The sequence below is a fragment of the Pan troglodytes genome, chromosome 4, assembly GCF_028858775.2.
Source record: "Pan troglodytes isolate AG18354 chromosome 4, NHGRI_mPanTro3-v2.0_pri, whole genome shotgun sequence".
Classification (NCBI taxonomy): Eukaryota; Metazoa; Chordata; class Mammalia; order Primates; family Hominidae; genus Pan; species Pan troglodytes.
This window is the reverse complement of record NC_072402.2, coordinates 50,125,249-50,143,697: the sequence shown is the minus strand read 5'-3', so window position 1 is coordinate 50,143,697 and position 18,449 is coordinate 50,125,249. Positions and strand designations below refer to the sequence as shown.

Here is an 18,449-nt window from a genome sequence, read left to right as displayed (position 1 = left end):
TTTTCTTATGACATATTAGAAAGAAACTAATATCATATTAGCAAACTTTAACTGAGAAATATTTTTAAAAGAAAGAGTGGAAAGATAATTACATGTCTAGTTGAAAAGATTGTATATTGCCAAGATTTTAATTACTCCTACATTAATTCATACATTTTACATAGTTTGGAATTTTGATTTTAAAAGTGATTCTGAATTTCATTTGAGAAATCAAGCATTAACCCCATCACAACAGAAGTATGTCATTATAATGTATTTGACATATATAGTACTATAGTTAAAACATCATGGCATTATGTAGCAATTAAAATATCATGGAATAGAAAAGATAATCTTAATTTACATGCTAGAATACCTATGAGCTTAATAAAAGATAAAAGAAATGCTAATTCTTTGGAGAAAGATGGATTTTTAAATGAATGTTGGAATAAAATCAAATAAGAACTTTACCTCACATCATCTCCCAAATTAAATTATAAATGGGTTAAAGAGTTTATTTTTTAAAATAGAGGCAGTTACTGCTTTAGGCAGTTATGATATACACAGATTTTACTTAACACAGCATTGTGAAAAGTTGAGAATGCCAGTATGAAAAACTAGAATAATGTATAATAAATAGTTAATTTATTTTCAGATGATGAAAACCATTCTACTAAGAGCAATCAAAGAAATCTAAAGGATAAGAATAGTATATTTGGCCACTGGAAAAAAAGCAAATTTCTATGTCTTCAAAAATGTTATAAACAACAGAAAAGAAAAATGTCAAAATTGGAAAAATACTTACAATACATCTGGCATAAGGGTTACTATCCTTAATAGAGGCAGAGATCTTTTAAATCAGAAAACCAAAGCAAAAGGCCATAAGACTTCCACATATAAGTTGTCAAAGCATCAAAAGACAAGAAACTCATAAAAATCTCTCTCTCATTACTATGGAAAACTTTACACTAAAAATGAAATACGGCTGGGGGTGGTGGCTCACGTCTATAATTCCAGCACTTCAAGAGACCAAGGCGATCAGATCACTTGAGCCCAGGAGTTCGAGACCAGCCTGGGCAACATGGCGAAACCACATCGCTACAAAAAATACAAAAATAGCAGAGCATGGTAGCCTGCACCTGTAGTCCCAGCTACTCGGAAGCCTGAGGTGGGAGGGTCGCTTGAACATGGGAGATCAAGGCTGCATTGAGCCATGATGGTGCCATTGCACTCCAGCCTGGATGATGGAATGAGATCCCATCTCAAAAGAAAAAAACTTACTTTTTTATACTTTTTTTGTTTATATTCACAAAGATTTTTAAAAACACCTTCTCTGAGATAGTTTCGTTAAATATGTTTCTCTTGTTTTGCCATTAAGGGTGATGCTGTGGTGAGCATCCTTATACATCTTGCATACCCTCTGATTATTTTCTCAGGATAATTATTCACATTGACGGTGTTTTCTTCTATTGATGATGTTTTATTCCTTATGTTGGTGGGTAAACACGTAACAGTTGGTTACATATTCTTTAATATGTCAAAAATCATGTTGAATACATTAAAAGGTTTCTGAATGCAAAAAAATCCCAGAGAAAATGCATGAAAAATATACACAGTGACTATCAACTGCATGACATGATTATAGATGATGTCTCTTTTATTCTTTATAATTTTTCTTAATTTTCTAAGAGTTGAAGAATCATTTACAAAACAAGAGACACTAGGTTGACAGATTTGACCTGGATTTTATGCCAGCACCTGCTATAGTGCCTGGCATATATTTGATACTCATACACTTATTAAAACAACTTCATTGAGATATAATTTACACATCATACAATTCATGCATTTAAAATGTACAATTCAGTGGTTTTTAGTATATTCACAGATATGTTCAGCCATCTTCATAGTCAATTTTAGAACATATTCTTCACCTCATAAGGAAACTCTGTCCCCTTTGGCTATCACTCCCCTATCCCCCCGTCTCCCCCAGCCCTAAGTAAACACTAATCTATTTTCTGTCTCTACAGATTTGCCTATTCTGGTCATTACATTTAAATAGAATTATATAATATGTGATATTTTGTGGCTGGCTTCTTTCACTTACCTTAATGTTTTCAACATTCATCCATGTTGTAGCATATATCAATATTTCATTCTTTTTTGTGGCTGAATTTTATTCCATTGTATGAATATACCACATATTATCTATTTATCATCAGATGATTTATGTTTGGATCTTTTTTACCTTTTGTATACCATGAACAATTCTGCCATAAACCTTTGTGTAAAAGTTAAAAAATAAAAATATACAAAAATAAAAGCTTATTTTAAATCATTTCTTTTGCTGATGTTGTCATATAAGGAATTATATCTGTCATTTAAACCACAAAGTTAACATAGATTATTAGCCTGGTTGTTTAACTTTAGAAGTAGTAGTTGGAGCCCTAATGTATTAGTTAGACATAATAATATCATACAATAAAGTTATTTATTTCAATCAGGTTATTACTAGAGACCATATTTTAGAGGTTAGTTTCAGTTATTTTGAAATAACAAAAATGATTGTGTACATCTTTCAAGAAAGGTGAAGGAATTAAATTACTTTTGCCTGGAAGGAAAAAACCTGAAAGGTGACCTGGATATGAATCTGTAAGGATACAAGAGTTAATGTAAAGAGGATAGTGGCCTCATTTTACCTATGGTCATGTAACAATTCAGTAGAGGTTGTGGTGGACTCTTCATTGGCAGTTTTGAAAGAGCCAGGGTACTGCAGCTGCATTTGCTGCCAAACTGGAATTCAGACACACTCTACTTCTGCCAGACTACCAGAACATCAGCTAAGTCCTTCCAACTTCAACAGAAATGGAGATAGGACAGAATGAGCCAAAGAGAAGGGACTGGTATCCATCCTAATCTGATGCTAAAACTTCCATCTCTCAGTCCCTTAGAAGAGCCCTGTTATTCCTCAATTCCCTTTGGGAGGAGAAACCCTAGATTCCCCACACCTTGGAGTTATTCTCTCTCCAACCTAGTTCTCTCCCCATTTCTATCAGGGGTAAAAGACTTACCTACACCATCGTTTTGAAAGCGCAATTTTTATTTTTAGTCATCTGTCTTACTTTAAGCCTGGCAACACATGCTATTTATTTCCCATCTTCACTAAGAAAGTGAAACGAAATTGCTCCAAAGAGAAATTTGAAATATATATAAATAAGAATGTCCTGACTTGTTGGATGCTAGAACAGGTTATTGAGAGGAATTGTAGAATGTTCTTTCAGAACCAACCTCAGAAAAAAACACAAACTCCCTAGCAGAAGACTCTGAATTTCCCTCATCACCCTCTGATGTATCAGAATTTCAAAAATTAGATAGAAAACTCAAGAGTTCTAATGCCTCAATCCCCAATGCCAGCTGATGGTATTATTTTTTACTCCTTTGTTTGTTCAATTGATTATTTTATTAACATATCCTAAGGGCGTAGACACTTTAGACCTAGATTTTATTATCACTGTTAAACTGAGACCAACAGCACTGAATTCCTGTTAGGGTCTTCTGGAAAGACCGTCCACAACTCCTTATTTGCAAAAAAAAAAAAATCAGTAAACTTCCATTCATTTGTACATTGGACCACTTCTTTCTTCTCTCAGCTGACATTGTTTTTCCTATAATTATGCCTTATTAAAGCAATGTCTATCTTTGCTTATCTACTGGTTCCTTCCTTCTTTTTCAAACATGTCCTTTTGCACACACAGATCAGAACCTGCCATTCTGTGGGTATCACTCTGTCTCCTTCTTGCTCTTGTACTTGTGATCTCCGCCTGCTTCTTCCACTTTGCATCCTTATTGCTCACTTCTAATTTGGGTTTAGCTTCTTTTATTATTGAAAATACACAACTTTCCACAATGACCTCTTCCTGGCAAAAGATATTTTTCTAAATCCTCTTCTGCTTGATAGCTCTGGGGCAAATACAGCTCACTCCTTGAAAGTGACTCTGCCCTTTGCTTCTGGGTCACTGTATTCAGTGGATTCTTCCTGTCTTTCTCAGGCAGTCCCCGCTCCATCTCCACTGACTCATTATCGCATTCCACCTCCTATCTGTTGACATGCCTCAGGACTTAATCCTCACCCTCTGCCTTTTTTCCTCTCTGTACTACTCCTTCCTGGAAACACATTCATGCTCAAGATGTCATTGAACACTTTTTGTTTCTGACTTCACAATTTACATCTCTAGACCCAACCTGTCACCTAGTCTAATATTTTCAGTTGTCCAATTCTGTCAGGGAAAGCTCCATTTTTATAATTTCTCAGATTAGGAAATTCAAATTCATCTTTTACTCTTTTATCTCATCCCTGTTCTATGTTTCCTAATTGGTGCAATTTATAAACTCACTCTTTCAAAGGTGGGCTGCATCCACTCAAGGCTACTGATGTGAGTAGGAGTTTGAGAGTCATAGTGGGTGGGAGGGTAGCATATGAGTGTGGGGAGTAGGGTGAGGGGGATGGATGGAAGCATTACCAAGTGTGATCCCATAGATATTCTCTGCTAAATCAAAATCAGTGAAAGCCTGTGAAGAGGAACTAGAAGGCTGAGAGATAAAAATATAACATTGAAATAAAAAAAAATCAAGTTGGAACAAATTCAAAAGCTTAATGATGTTAAACTGGTCTTTCAACTGGCCAGTATGTAGGGAAACGGGTACTTTCATACATAGCCAGCATGAATGTAATTTGATACAACCATATTGGAAAGAAATTTCAGAATATCTCTTAAAAATGTAAATGCACATACTCTGTGACCCAGCAATTTCACTTCTTTATATATACTTATGAAATATTGTATATACTCTCATATGAAGAAAAGAGCATGCTTAAGCATTTCATTGCAGTCTTGTTAATAATATTAAAACATTGGAAATCTAAATGTCCCAACTGGGGAATGGTTTAGTAAGTTATGATGTCTATTATTCTGGAATATTATGCAGAAGTACAAGATCGAGGTAGATGTCTATTAATATAGAAGCCTCTCCAAAGACTTAGTGTTAAGTAGAAAGAAACAATGTCCAGCGTCTGTGTGTCCAGCTCACACCTGTAATCCAGCACTTTGGGAGACTGAGGCAGGCAGATCGCTTGAGCTCAGGAATTCGAGACCAGCTTGGGCAACATGGTGAAACCCCATCTCTACTAAAAATACAAAAAATTAGCCAAGCATGGTGGCAAGTACCATGGTCCCAGCTACTCAAAAGGCTGAGGTGGGAGAATTGCTCGAGCCCCAGAGATGAAGGTTGTGGTGAGCCATGATCACACCACTGCATTCCAGCCTGGGTGACACGGTGAGACTCTGTCTCAAAAAAAAAAAAAAAAAAAAAAACGCATATTGTAGAATAACATACAATGTATGATTTCTATAAAAACATACACATAAATAAACAATACCAAAACTCTACATGTTTTTTCAGGAAGATATAAGTATACAATTATGTAACAGAAAATCTACATATAAAACCTTCCAGAAAGATTATTTTGGGGGAGCCAGGAGAGTACTGAGGCTGGAATGGTGCTCAAAAGGGATTTTATCCTTATCTGCACTTCAGTTGTTTTAAAACAAGGAAAAATATATATATGCATTAATTGTGTGGTTATTAGAGAGAGAGAGAGAAAAAAAAGCACAAAGAGGACTCAGATAATGAAGCAAAGGTAGAAAATGGAAGGCCAGAAATGAACCAGGGCACAGATGGGTCAAAGGACAGTTAAGGAACTGGTTCTGCAGACACATCCTGTCCACTGCAGTGTTCCTTCAACGTGTGTTTTAGCATATTTGGCAGGCCCAGAAGTGTCCTTAAAGGAACCAGGTTTTATTGGAAGAGTAGCCACTGCAGAAAGAGATGGTGAGGCCAGCAGAAGGAAACAGGGTAAGCAAAGCACAGGCTGACTAGTGTCTGGATATAGTGTAATGCAGGTTAGATTTAGGCCAGAGCTGTGGTTGGCTAGAAAGAATTCTAGTCAAATAGGTAAGAGGTCTCAGAAGAATTCATAGACAAAGTAGGCTGGAGGGCTTGACTAATGGGTATATGTCCTGGGTACATATCAGGTAGGAAGGAGTCTATAGAGTCAGGGCTAAATTCAAATTTCAGGGACAATTGTCATTGAGTTTTGTCATTTCCATGGGAAATTAAAATACCTGTTGCCTTTTACCTTAGCTAGTTCAGATTTTTTTCTAGTCAGTCCTGTGTTGAGATAATGCTCTGACCCTAAAACCCTCTGAAATTTCTCCCTGATTCTGACTCTCCTCCCAGCAGTCACATTCCTCTTCCACTTGGATTATTATAATAGCTCAGTAGATGGATTCACTGTCTCTTCATTCCAATGCATTCTACATATCACTGCCAAATCAGTTTTCTTAAAACATCACATGCCTCATTAGTTCACTTGAGAAATGGCAGTGGTCCTCTTTTGCCAATGGTCTATCCCAAACCAGAATCAGAATCAAACTCCTCTGTTTTACTCTAAAGGCTCTAAATAATGTTAACCATGCCATTCTTAGTTACCATTAACTTCCACTCTACCCATAACTTGCATCAACATTTTCTCAAAACACTGGAGTTCAGCCTCCAGGTTCACTTCTGCAAAGCTGTAGTAAGTCAATAGCAGACATGAGATAAGTCCTTTGGGTATATCTATTCCCAATGCAGCCTCAAATCATGTACATTATTGTCATCCAAAGAAAATTGTTAGGTTTTCTCTGCTGCTAACGTACTGTCCTTCTTCCTTTCCTAAACCAAAGGAAGCAGATCATTTGTCCTACTTTTGTGACCTCACCCACAACACTTTCACAATGGCCTCTCCTATTTATCTTCAATTCAGGTCTGACTCTTCATGCCCTCCATTCTTTACTCCCTTACTCCTGCTCTTAGCCAACCACTGAAAAGCTGTCCCACACTCCTCCACCTATCCCAATCCTGTATACATATACATCAATGCCTATCTCAGGTTCCATCTCTATCATGTAGCCTTTTCTAGTAACCTCAGCATACAGAGATTGATCTCATCTCTAAATTCCTGCAGTATTTATATGTAGCAGAAAGTAACACTATTACATATTTTATTGTTCTTAGTGGTTTCTTGTCTGTATATTTTATCTCCCAAGTATAAGTGCCTTAAAAAGAATTATATCTTTACTCTTATTATATCTTCTCTTTGTCATTAATGTAGTACCTTGCTCATAGTAAACATTCAATAAGTATTAGATGGATTGATTTGATGTATCCTATACTTTTTCACAATTATTCTTTACATATTATATTAATCAAGACTCTTTTGGTTGCAAGTGGTAGTAATCCAAATAAAACTGACTTAATTTGAAAGGAAATTTTTTGGTCCACCTAAATGAAATTGCAGGTATAGTTTGACTTAAGGCAGAGATGGATCTACAAACTCAAATAATATAATTAAGAATCAATATCTCTCCATCTCTCCATTCTGATCCTCTGGGTTAGATCTCAGGCAGTCTGTTGACCATGAATGGCAAAAATGGCCACCAGAAATTCCAGCTTTCATCTTACCAGTTTACCAACCCAATGGAAAGAAAAAAAACGAAATATTAGGTTGAAATATATAAAATTGCTATTTATGTAGGTCAAAATGGTTGAATAATGGCAATTTCATATCTTTCAACCTAATAGTTCCAGAAAAAGTCCCAATGCTAAAGTTCATTGGTCCAACTTAGATTTCATAACCATTATTAAACCAGTCATTGTGGCCACTGAGATACAGTATTTGTATTGGTCAGTCCTGAATCATATGCCCATGCACAGAGCCATGTGGGCAAAAAGTGAGAGAGGACTGATTTCTCATAGGAAATTTAAGGTGCTATCATCAGAAAAGGGAGAATAAAAATTGAGCAAGCAAAACACTAGATGCCCATTATGCACACAAGAAACACTCCAAGGTTGAAATTTACCGTGAATTTCATGAAGCCTAAACTTCAGGGAACCTCACTTGCATAAGCTCCTTCTAAGACAATGTATCTCATCTTGTATTTAAATTTTTGTGTTCTTTTTCTTTAAGAGGGGCTCCCAAATTGTATAAGCTTCAAGACCAACAAAACCTGGATCTGCCCCTAACAAGAATACCCAAAAATATTTGTGAAATTAATAAATAAATGTTCCCAACATATTGCACCCTCTTATGCTTTTAGCAGAAAGAAACCATCTGTTAGATAGTTTATTCACTAAGTTCTTCACAATAACTTTATCTCTTATCTTTTGACACTAACAAAAAAATAACTTGATCATGCCCTTCAGATCTCCCTAGCTTCTGGAATTCAGAATCTTAATGTATTTTTCTCTGCCTCTATCAGAGACCCACTCATGTAAGGGCCCCCCCCCTTTTTTTCACTTCTCTGAACTTTATTCCCAGATGAAACCTGCCTCCTACTATCACCTCTCATGAGAGGCCAATCCATTATGAAGTGTTCATTTCTGGGTCCCACTACGGTTCCCTACAGAACCAATTTGAAGAAACTCAGCAATTGCTCATATTCATTCTAAACTGATGTTCTCTGATGTTCTTTAAAATTTCAAATCAAAATGAATTCTCAAAACTATCACAGAGAGAACACAAAATGTAAGGTATATCTTATATTGGAGTGAATCTAGGATGTGACTCTTGTCAAAGCCATATACCTATAGGTGACCAATGATCAGGCATGTGCCAAAATCGGGTCTGGGTAATCAAAATATGTGCCTGTTGTTGAGATTTCCAACTACACTTTACCCTTCTACTTGGCAGTCAGACAGCCTCAGGAATGTAAATTCATGCAGTTTTGAATGTGGGGGAAGGTTAGGAAACTAAGCCTGCCTGCTGCTATTCTGATTACAGCATTTGTCACTGGCTGGGAGAGACAGCTCTGAGATTGATGCTATTTTTCTCCCTTCTCAGGAAAATGGCTTGGGCTGTGTATCAGGGAAGGCCAAGGGGCACCTACGAGTGAAATTTCCGCTTATTGCCCCAGCAGGTTCCCAAGTCAGTAGTCTTTCAGATGTGGCATTGCATTTGACCTATTTATTCCATCCCCCACCCCTGCCCCCCAGCTCCTGCAAGAAATATGGCATAGAAATAGGGCAGTGCAATTATATTGCCTTTTTTTCTTTTAATTTGTTGAAATTGTCTCTAGGCAGAAGAAGGGAGCTGGGGGTTAGAAACCAGATGGTTGTAACTGGAGTAGAAACCTACTACTGAGTAGGTTTAAGATGCTCAAATCTGGTAGAAGTGGCTATTTCCTCACAGGGAAAGGGGATGAATCAACAGAGCCATGGAAAAAGATTTCCAGCAGACTGATCTCCAGTGTCCTATCCTCTCCAACCCATGTGCACACACACATGTAAAAGGTAGCCCCTTTTCCCTTAGTTCTCCAAAGCACCACCAACAATGGGTTATAGCAGACTTTTCCTGAAAGTTGGGTGGAGAGTGCAGGGGTAAGCTAGTGACAGTGAAAGAGGTTTATAACACAGGACTTAAACCATCTACAAATGAATATTATCGATCCTTCTTTAAAGCCCCTCAGTCTCTCTGTTATCTTCCTCTTCATCATCCCAAGCATCCTCACCCCTCACAAAACCCCAGGCACCTGATGCGTTTTTCTGCTTCTCTCTTTACACACGTTAAGTAGAAAGAAAATTGGGGCTGGGCACAGAGCCTCATGCCTGCAATCCCAGCACTTTGGGAGGCTGAGGCAGGCAGATCACCTGAGGTCAGGAGTTTGAGACCAGCCTGGCCAACATTGTGAAACCTTGTCTCTACTAAAAATACAAAAGTTAGCCGGGCGTGGTGGCACGTGCCTGTGGTCCACTCAGCTCAGGTTGTAGGAAGGAGTTCCTACAACCTCCTTCTCAGATTTGGTAATTCACTAGAATGACACAGCATTCAGGAAAGAGCTTTTCTTACTATTACCAGTCTATTCTAAAGAATACAACTCAGGAGCGGCCAACTCAGGCATGTCTGTGGAACTACTCAGAAGTCTGCACTATAGCCTGGGAAACAGAGTGAGACTCCGTAGAATGAACGAATGAACAAAAGAATGAAAGAAAGAGAGAGAGAAGGAAGAGAGAGAGGAAGGAAGGAAGGAAAGAAGGAAGGAAGGAAGGAAGGAAGGAAGGAAAGAAGGAAGGAAGGAGGGAAGGAAGGAAAAAAGGAGGGAGGGAGGAAGGGAGGGGAGGTAATTGAGATTGCAGGAAAGAGAAAGGGTCAGGGAGCTGACTAAGCACTAACCTGTTATCTTCTTATATTTGGGGAGATTCAACCAGCAGAAGAGCCCTTTCTCTCAGTCTCTGGGACATCTAAACACCTGGAGGATAGCAGCACACCAAGGTCTGGGCCTGAGAGCTGATGCCTCCTTTCTCTAGTCTTTGATAGGGAAAACTGACTCCCAAGCTTGTGTGAAGTTCTGGTCAGGCGCGGTGGCTCACACCTGTAATCCCAGCACTTTGGCAGGTGAAGGTGTGTGGATTACTTGAGCTCAGGAGTTCAAGACCAGCCTGGGCAACATGGCAAAACTCTGTCTTTACAAAATATTAGGTGGCATGTGCCTGTAGTCTCAACTACTTGGGAGGCTGAAGTGGGAGGATCACCTGAGCCCAGGAAGTTGAGGCTGAAGTGAGCTCTCATGGTGTCACTAAATTCCAATCTGGGTGATGGAGCAAGACCCTGACTCAGAAAAAAAAAAAAAATTTAGCCAAATATCCACTCAGTGATCCATCTGTTAGGTTTTTTTTCCTTCCCACCCAAATACATGATGTCTTTTCCAATAGCACTTCTCCAACTCTCTAACACCAATTAGGTGGCCTACAACTCATTTCTGGCACTAACTACCCAGAGTTAACGTCAGATTTGCAGGTTTAAGGGCTCAGTCCCACAAGACTGTCCTCATCTCAGAGGCCAGTCACAAGTATGGGATCCACAGGTTACCAACTCTTCTCTCCATCTTGGCGACAAATTCAGGGGTTCCTATAACCGCCTTCTCAGATTTGGTAATTCACTAGAATGACTCACAGCACTCAGGAAAGAGCTTTACTTACTATTAGCAGTCTATTCTAAAGGATACAACTGAGGAGCAGCCAACTGGAAGAGAAACATAGGGCAAGGTATGGGAAAAGGACATGGAACTTCCATGCTCTTTCCTGGTGTACCACCCTTCCAGCACCTAGATGTCTTCCACAACCCAGAAGCTCCCCACACTCTATTGTTGTTTAGGAGTTTTACAGAAGTTTCTTTATGTAGGCATGATTGATTAAATAATTGGCCATTGGTGAGGAACGCAGTCACTAGCTCCTCTCCTATCCCCTGAGATTGGGGGATGAGGCTGAAAGTTGCAAGCAACTAATCAAGGCTTGGTCTTTCTGGTGACAAGATGGCTTATCATAATAACTCAGGCAATTTCTAAGGGTTTTAGGAGTTCTGCCCTAGGGACTGGGGACAAAGACCAAATAACTCTCTTATTATAGTACCCCATTATATTTACTTGTCTTGTAGAAAAGGTTGTAAAGCCACTCTCCTTAGGATATTAACCTTCCTGGCTATTTCAGGCTTTCTCTTTCTATGTACTCACCATATCCCTTTAACAGACTGACCAGGAACCTCTAATCTGTTCTTATTAGGATTACTAATACATAACTAGTTTTCCTATGGGAGACCCCTTTATCTCCCTCTCCAAACAAATCATTCGGGAGAACAAGCATCCTTAGAGCCTTAGAGTTGAATGCCACAACACTCTCTCTTCCTCCCAGAAGAACCTTAGGAAGATGTCAGTGGGAAGGGTGAACTTAAATGGCTGAGGGCCTCACCCCCACTCCTTTCACACAAGAATCATCCCCGATTTTCTGGGCCACCTCTGTTGGCCTCTGGGTTACTGATATCCCATAAGTGAGAAGAAGGTCATTTTGAGTGTCCAGGGAGATCTCTTGGCTCTTATTTGTTCAAGTCTCCAGAAGGGAACTCTAGGAGCTGGGTCCTGAGACCCTGCAATGCAAGACCAAGAGCTTTACTACTTGAAATGGGATGGGGATGAGGCCCAATGTGAGTGAATGCCTCTGTGCATTCTGCCTCACTGGCTCTCCTCTTTCCCTCTCCATGAACAAGGACGAAATAAAAACAAAACAACTCAGGGAAACAAAGCTTTCCTTTTAGGTTATCAAGAGGTCTTCCATTTGGAGCAAAACCTCACTCCCTCCTGTGGCCCCTGTCTCAGTCTCAGTTGGTGAGGGCCTCAAGCCCACACTGGCTTATTTGAAATCCATGTTTAGGTCCCAGCATGTGGCATGTGCTCCACTCTGATGACACTTTTCGTTTCTAATAATAGAGCAGATGAAGTAATATTGCAATTGATGTTCCCGGGGATTTGATTGGATAAGTGCATAGACTGTGGAGGGGGAAGGGGGTTGCATGGACAGATCACATTAGTATTCCCGTCCTATCAATGTGCGGGCCCGCGAACAACGTCAGCCGGACCGATTCTCTGCGTCTGCCAGTCCCGCCACAGATTCATCTGGGATCTTCAAACAGACAAGCCCTTAGAGACGAGGGATCAAGGCAGCCGATTAGAGCCAATTGCTTGCTTTGGGGACGGCCAGTCCTTCCAGGCCTGGCGACAGTGGAGGGAGGGGAAAGACGAACCGAGTGCCGCTGCGGGAAGACACTGAAGCAAGAGCGACACCCCTTTCCGCCCCCCACCTTGCAGCGCAGGCTTTGAAAGCTGCTCCCCCACCTGAATGGAAACTCGGAACCGCCGGGCGGCGCGTTCCTTCTCGCCCAGCCTTGCAATCCATGCCGAGAGGAAGGCAGTGCGAGCCCGCGCCAGCGCCCAGCTCCCGGGACAGGGTCGGCAATGCTGCTGAGCAGAACTTGATCGCGCCCCTTCCTCGCTGCTAGTGGAAGCGATGCTGCACGGCACAGCTAGCGCTTCCCCGGCTCTCCTTCAAGCTGAAGGTTACCGACCCGCGCAGCCAGCCCCAGCACTGTGAGCTGCGCGCCTCAGGTCCGGGCTCCGGCTGCTTGGCGGCGGCGCCCAGGGCAACAACCGGGCCACCCGCGCCGGGGCGCACTGCACCAGCGGCTTCGGCTTGGTGGATGTGTATGCATGAGTTCTGCACCGAATGGGCGCAAAAAGCGCCCCAGCCGGTCCACCCGCTCCTCGATCTTCCAGATCAGCAAGCCCCCGCTGCAGAGCGGAGATTGGGAGCGCAGGGGCAGCGGCTCCGAGAGCGCCCACAAAACCCAACGAGCCCTGGACGACTGCAAGATGGTGGGTGAAAACTGCGCCTTTTTTTTTTTTTAATTGAGAGGGGGTGGGGGGAGTCATGTATGTTAATCATTTGCCTGAGTGCCAGCCACTCCCCCACCCTCAGCTCCTCAATGCCGATCACGTGGCACATGCACTATTTTTAAATCTGCAGTCCCCCAAATTCAGGGTGACACCCCGGTCGTAATAACCCTGCAGAAAGAAGTGTGACAGCAAGGGTCTTGGGGATCAGCGGCTGTAGGTTGTGCCTGTACCCCCTCGAAGAATGGTGGATGCGAAAGACACAGTGAACTGGCTCGCTCACGGAGGAGGGAGGGATGAGGAGGTGGGGATGCTGCTTTCTGGGGACAGAGTAGCAAACAAACCCAAATACAGCGCACGGGGCGCTGCGGAGGGGTCGAAGGTTCCAGCGCAGAGGCTGTAGCTGGTCTTCCCGTCAGGCCGTCAGGCCGTCAGGCCGAGAGTTTCAGTGGCCCAGCAAAAGGTGAATGGTTTGCCTATTACACCCTACCTGTCGCCTCCCCCGCCCCTCCCGCCGTGTAACTTAAAAGCCATGTCCTAGCAGTAGCAGAGGGGACCGTCTATGTAGGAGTCCCCAGCATCATTCTCTGTTGGCCTGGGAGTGGTATGGTAGCGCTCCAAATACGCTCTCTTGCTCTTCAGAAACTGAGTCTGAAAGGGTGAGGGGAAGTAGGTCTGGAAATAGAGCTTCCATGGCCAGGCTTGCCTATGAAAATAAATACTTGCCTTGGACAAAGAGACTTGCCATTTTGGTGCCTTCTGCTTTAAACAATTCCTAGGTTCCTTAGCTGGAGATCTGGGGAGCTGACTCAGGGGTCAGTGAAGACCCCTGTTTATGTACTCCGAAACAGGAAACTTTCTGATGAGAAATGTTTGGTAAAAAAAAAAAAACTCACTTCTTTTCCAGCTTGTCCAAGAGTTCAACACACAAGTGGCCCTGTACCGAGAGCTGGTCATTTCTATTGGGGATGTCTCGGTCAGCTGCCCCTCACTCCGGGCGGAAATGCACAAGACAAGAACCAAAGGCTGTGAAATGGCCCGTCAGGCACACCAAAAATTGGCTGCCATCTCAGGGTAGGAGACTCGGCATTATTTGGTAATCCATATACATGATGCATGGATGCTGACAGAATTTTATGGTAGTCAAGTCCTCAGACATGATCTCCACATATTTGAGATTTTAACCTTAAGATCGAAATTCTCTAGAGAGCTATACACAAACTATAGGCCAAACCATAATTTGAAGGCTGTGTCATTCTTGCATATATGTATATATATTTAGAAGATTTGGATCAAATGATTTTTTAAAAACTTAATTTTCAATACTCTGGCCACATTCTGGAATTTGGAGCATAAGATTTGGGGTGGATGGCTGGACATCAAACTGAAGTTAAATCATCTTGCCTCAAAATTATTTTGTCATCTGCTGCTGAACAAAAGGCCTGTGCTGTAGAGAAAAACTCTTTCCCAAATCCCAGATTTACTAAACTATTTATACCATGAGATAAATTCCTATGATACCGCCTAAAATAAAATCCCTAAAATAAGGTCTTAGATATAAATTACTCTCTTCACTGTGGTGATAGGAAGGGGTAAGTTTTAGCATAAGAACAGTTTTTAAAGATTGGGGAAATTCACATATCTCAATAAACCTAACATGACTTTGTCCCCCAAATTTTTATTTATTTTCATCAGATTTATCGTTTTTCTAGCCTGTATTAGGAGATAATTCAGTATCTGAAAACTTCTCTCTTGGGACCCTACCTACACTTTCTTTCATCTCTTAATATTGGGGGAAAAGTTAGCCATGGATTTTGTTAACAGTTCCTATTTTCGAGATAAGTACTTAGAGCAAGGAAACACAGGAATCCTTATACAAATACATCAATACATTAATTTAAGTGCTTGGTTCAGTCTGGATATAGTATTTACCTGTTTATCTATGTGAGTATAGCTTTATCGCAGCAGAAGTTCAAATTAGACTCACCTGATAATGTTACAAGCTGATCACTTGTAGGAATTATATCTAATTTACCTATTTGAAAGAATCACTGTTTGCCATCTTTAATTCCAATAATATGTATAGTGATTATAAAGTTTATAAAGATTGGAAAGCCATATATTGCCTCTGTTAATAATTACTTTACATTTGACCACAGGCATTTTATATCATGAAAAATGATATGCTGTACTCATCTCCTTGAAGAGAGGGATACACAAAATATGTTATAACCATATTTTATTTAGTAAAAATATTGAGAAGCCTTATCCTTTTCTGTTTTAACTCTTATACTATTCTTAAGAAGAAGTAAATCCGGGAAATGGAGGGGAATTAAGTGGTTCAGGAGTTTGGTGAAGAAATACAGCTGTGATAAATCTCAGACAACGAGAGAGACAGAAAAAAAAATCAGAAATGTGAAGGAGCACTGGTAAATTTAGAAGTACAGATAAACAGTAATTCAAAAGGAAAAGCAGATTTAGGACAGGAAATTTTCTCTCAGGGCTAAGGAGTAGCAACTCTGTAAACTTTGTGTCCTAGATTATAGGATGGGATTGCATTTAGGATCCCTCTGAGTTGGAACTCAAAATGAGAACATGTTCTAATCAGAGATGGTGGGCTGGAGGAATGAACAAGGAGTTCGATTCAGTCTATTTTGCGACACACACAAAATTCAGGGTCTTCTGAAGGTTCAGGAAAGAAAAGGTCTGAAACTATTGGCTAAATTTGAGTTTGGAGGATTTCAGGTGGATTTTTTTTTTTTTTTTTCTTTGAGAGGTATTATAGCTATGTTACCCCGGCTGGTCTTAAACTCCTGCACTCAAGTAATCCTCCCGCCTCAGGCTCCAGAGTAGCTGGGACTACAAGAATGCACCATGGTACCTGGCTTGAGGTGGATTTTATTTACTCTGGTGTTTTTAGCTCTTTGCTACTTGTTTGCATGTTATCTGTGTGATGATGTTAATGGGGGCAGTTTTATAAGAATTAGTGGGAAAATAAGATGTTCTTAGAGCCTTGCCAAAGGAAAACCAACTCCATAAAATATTCTAGGATAGAACTTGACACATTTCCCCCCTTACAATAATAATTAAATGCAATTTAACATTCGTTATAAAAAAATGACAGCCATATAATTGAAGGAAATCCCTTTAGTTCCTCACCATCTGGGCTCCGTTAATGAAGGATGTGATTCCCTTTGGCGGAATTCCGTTTCTGATATCATTTGTTATGTGGGTTCTTGTTTCAAGCTTGATGTGAAGGCTGGTAGGGAGGCTGTAGGAGTCACTTTAAAGTTTGAAGCAAGGGTGAGAAAAGCAAAGGTTTTTGGCGAAATTTAGAGAGAAGAACTGGATTTCTTGCGCGCCCACTATTTGTCATCACAACCCAGCTATTTCCTTTCAGCTGAGGGAGGGATTATTATTCTTATTCTACAAATAGGTCTAGAGAGATTGAGAAACTTTCCCAAAGTCACACAGCTAAGAAGTGACACAGCTTTGATTCAGCCCCATGTTTGCATGCTTCTGATTTTCATGCTTTTTCCTCTATATAATGCTGCCATTCAAAAAGGTGTTATGTATAAAGGATACATGATAAAATATAAACTAACCTTAAAAAGAGTATGCTAACTGAAAGAAGCCAGCCACAAAATATCACATATCATATGATTCCATTCATGTGAAATGCCCAGGAAAAGCAAATCTATAGAGACAGAAAGTAGATTAGTGGTTACCTAGGACTGGAGGCGAGAGCAGGTAGAGACTACAGATGAGCTCGAGAAATCTTTTTGGGATGATGGAAATGTTCCAGAATTGGACTATGGTGATGGTTATACAATACTGTATATTTACTAAAAGTCATTGAATTGTAACTAATAATGAGCTAATTTTATGGCATATAAAGTATACCTCAATAATTGTTTTTTAGAAAGGTATTATCATCGTCACTGTGATTAACACTTGGTTTTTTGTCAACTTTATTATTTTCTACATATGTAGCTTTTAATGAAGGGGTATGAGCTATAGGGTGGAGGAAAAGTAATACTTGGCTCCCCACGCATTCCTCAAGACACCTGCCTCATGGCTATTGCTTAAGCACCAATTCTTTGCTCTGTGTAGGAATACAAGTGTGGGAAAGGCAGGACTTGAAGGAGTAAGTGAATTTATTCATTTTCTACCAATACAGACTCCCACTTTCTGGTCTACCAGCTGGCTTTGGGGCCACAGGAGGTAGACAGGATTGAAGGTGGACAGGGTAAAAAGAAGATGAGGCAAGATAGAGAGGAAGAGGAAAAACAAGGAGTAAGCATTAAACAAGCCACTAATGCTACATACCTTTCATCCCTGACCAACTGAAACCCTCAAGGAATGGTGGAGCTCACGGGAGAAGAAAACTCAGACTATGTTTTTTCTAACTGGCCCTGTATAAGAAGGCCATCTCCACAAATACAATCAACACACTTTCTCAAATTGTGTTTGGATCAGCAGAGTTCAGGCACAGCCTTTTCTTTCAAAGGCATCAGATATCTGCATTCTGGACAGACCCAGCCAGGTGAATACAAAGTATCCTCTGACTGTCTTGATTTACTAAAGTTATGTCTTTACAACTCTGACCCTGTCCCAGACATTAAAGCTAAGAGGGGCCTTAAAGATCACTTGCAAGAATGGGCCTCAAACTTTTTTAGCAGCAAATCCTCCCTTCAATCTAAATGTAGAAAGCCATATTTATAAAGACAGTCACAGTGGCATAACTCTGCACTGCTTGGGGTGTGTGTGTATGTGTCCACGTGCATATCAGGAGTAGGTCAGGTCCTGCCTTTTGGACTTCCTTCTCAAAGTGACTTCTGAGACACTTCATAGAATCCCTAGGGCTCCATGGCACTTTATATTTGAGGAGTCTAAGATTCAGAGGATTTAAGTGACTTTTGAGGCAACTTGACAAAGAATACGTGAAGATTTTGGAGTCAGGCAGACCTGGAATGAGTGTCATCTTTTATGACCTTGATGGAATGCTTAGCTCTCTAAGTCACAATTCCTTCATCTGTAAGGATGAAGTCCTTCATGCCCATTCATGGGGTAGTTGAGAGAGTTAAGTGAGCTAGGTATGTGAAGCAGGGACCACATGTCCAGACTGTCAATGGCACTGCCAGTCAGAGGCTG

At 40.6% G+C, this 18,449-nt stretch overlaps 1 protein-coding gene across 1 annotated transcript in view; it reads left to right on the top strand.

Moving 5' to 3' along the window:
- The first annotated feature begins 12,424 nt into the window (after positions 1-12,424).
- The window catches only part of RGS7BP (regulator of G protein signaling 7 binding protein), a 106,231-nt gene continuing 100,206 nt past the window's right edge, over positions 12,425-18,449 (top strand). Inside the window, exons 1-2 of the mRNA XM_518191.8 lie at positions 12,425-13,277; positions 14,203-14,369. Coding sequence (XP_518191.2) covers positions 13,113-13,277; positions 14,203-14,369 — 332 coding nt within the window. The 5' untranslated portion in view covers positions 12,425-13,112. The remainder of the gene's footprint in view (positions 13,278-14,202; positions 14,370-18,449) is intronic.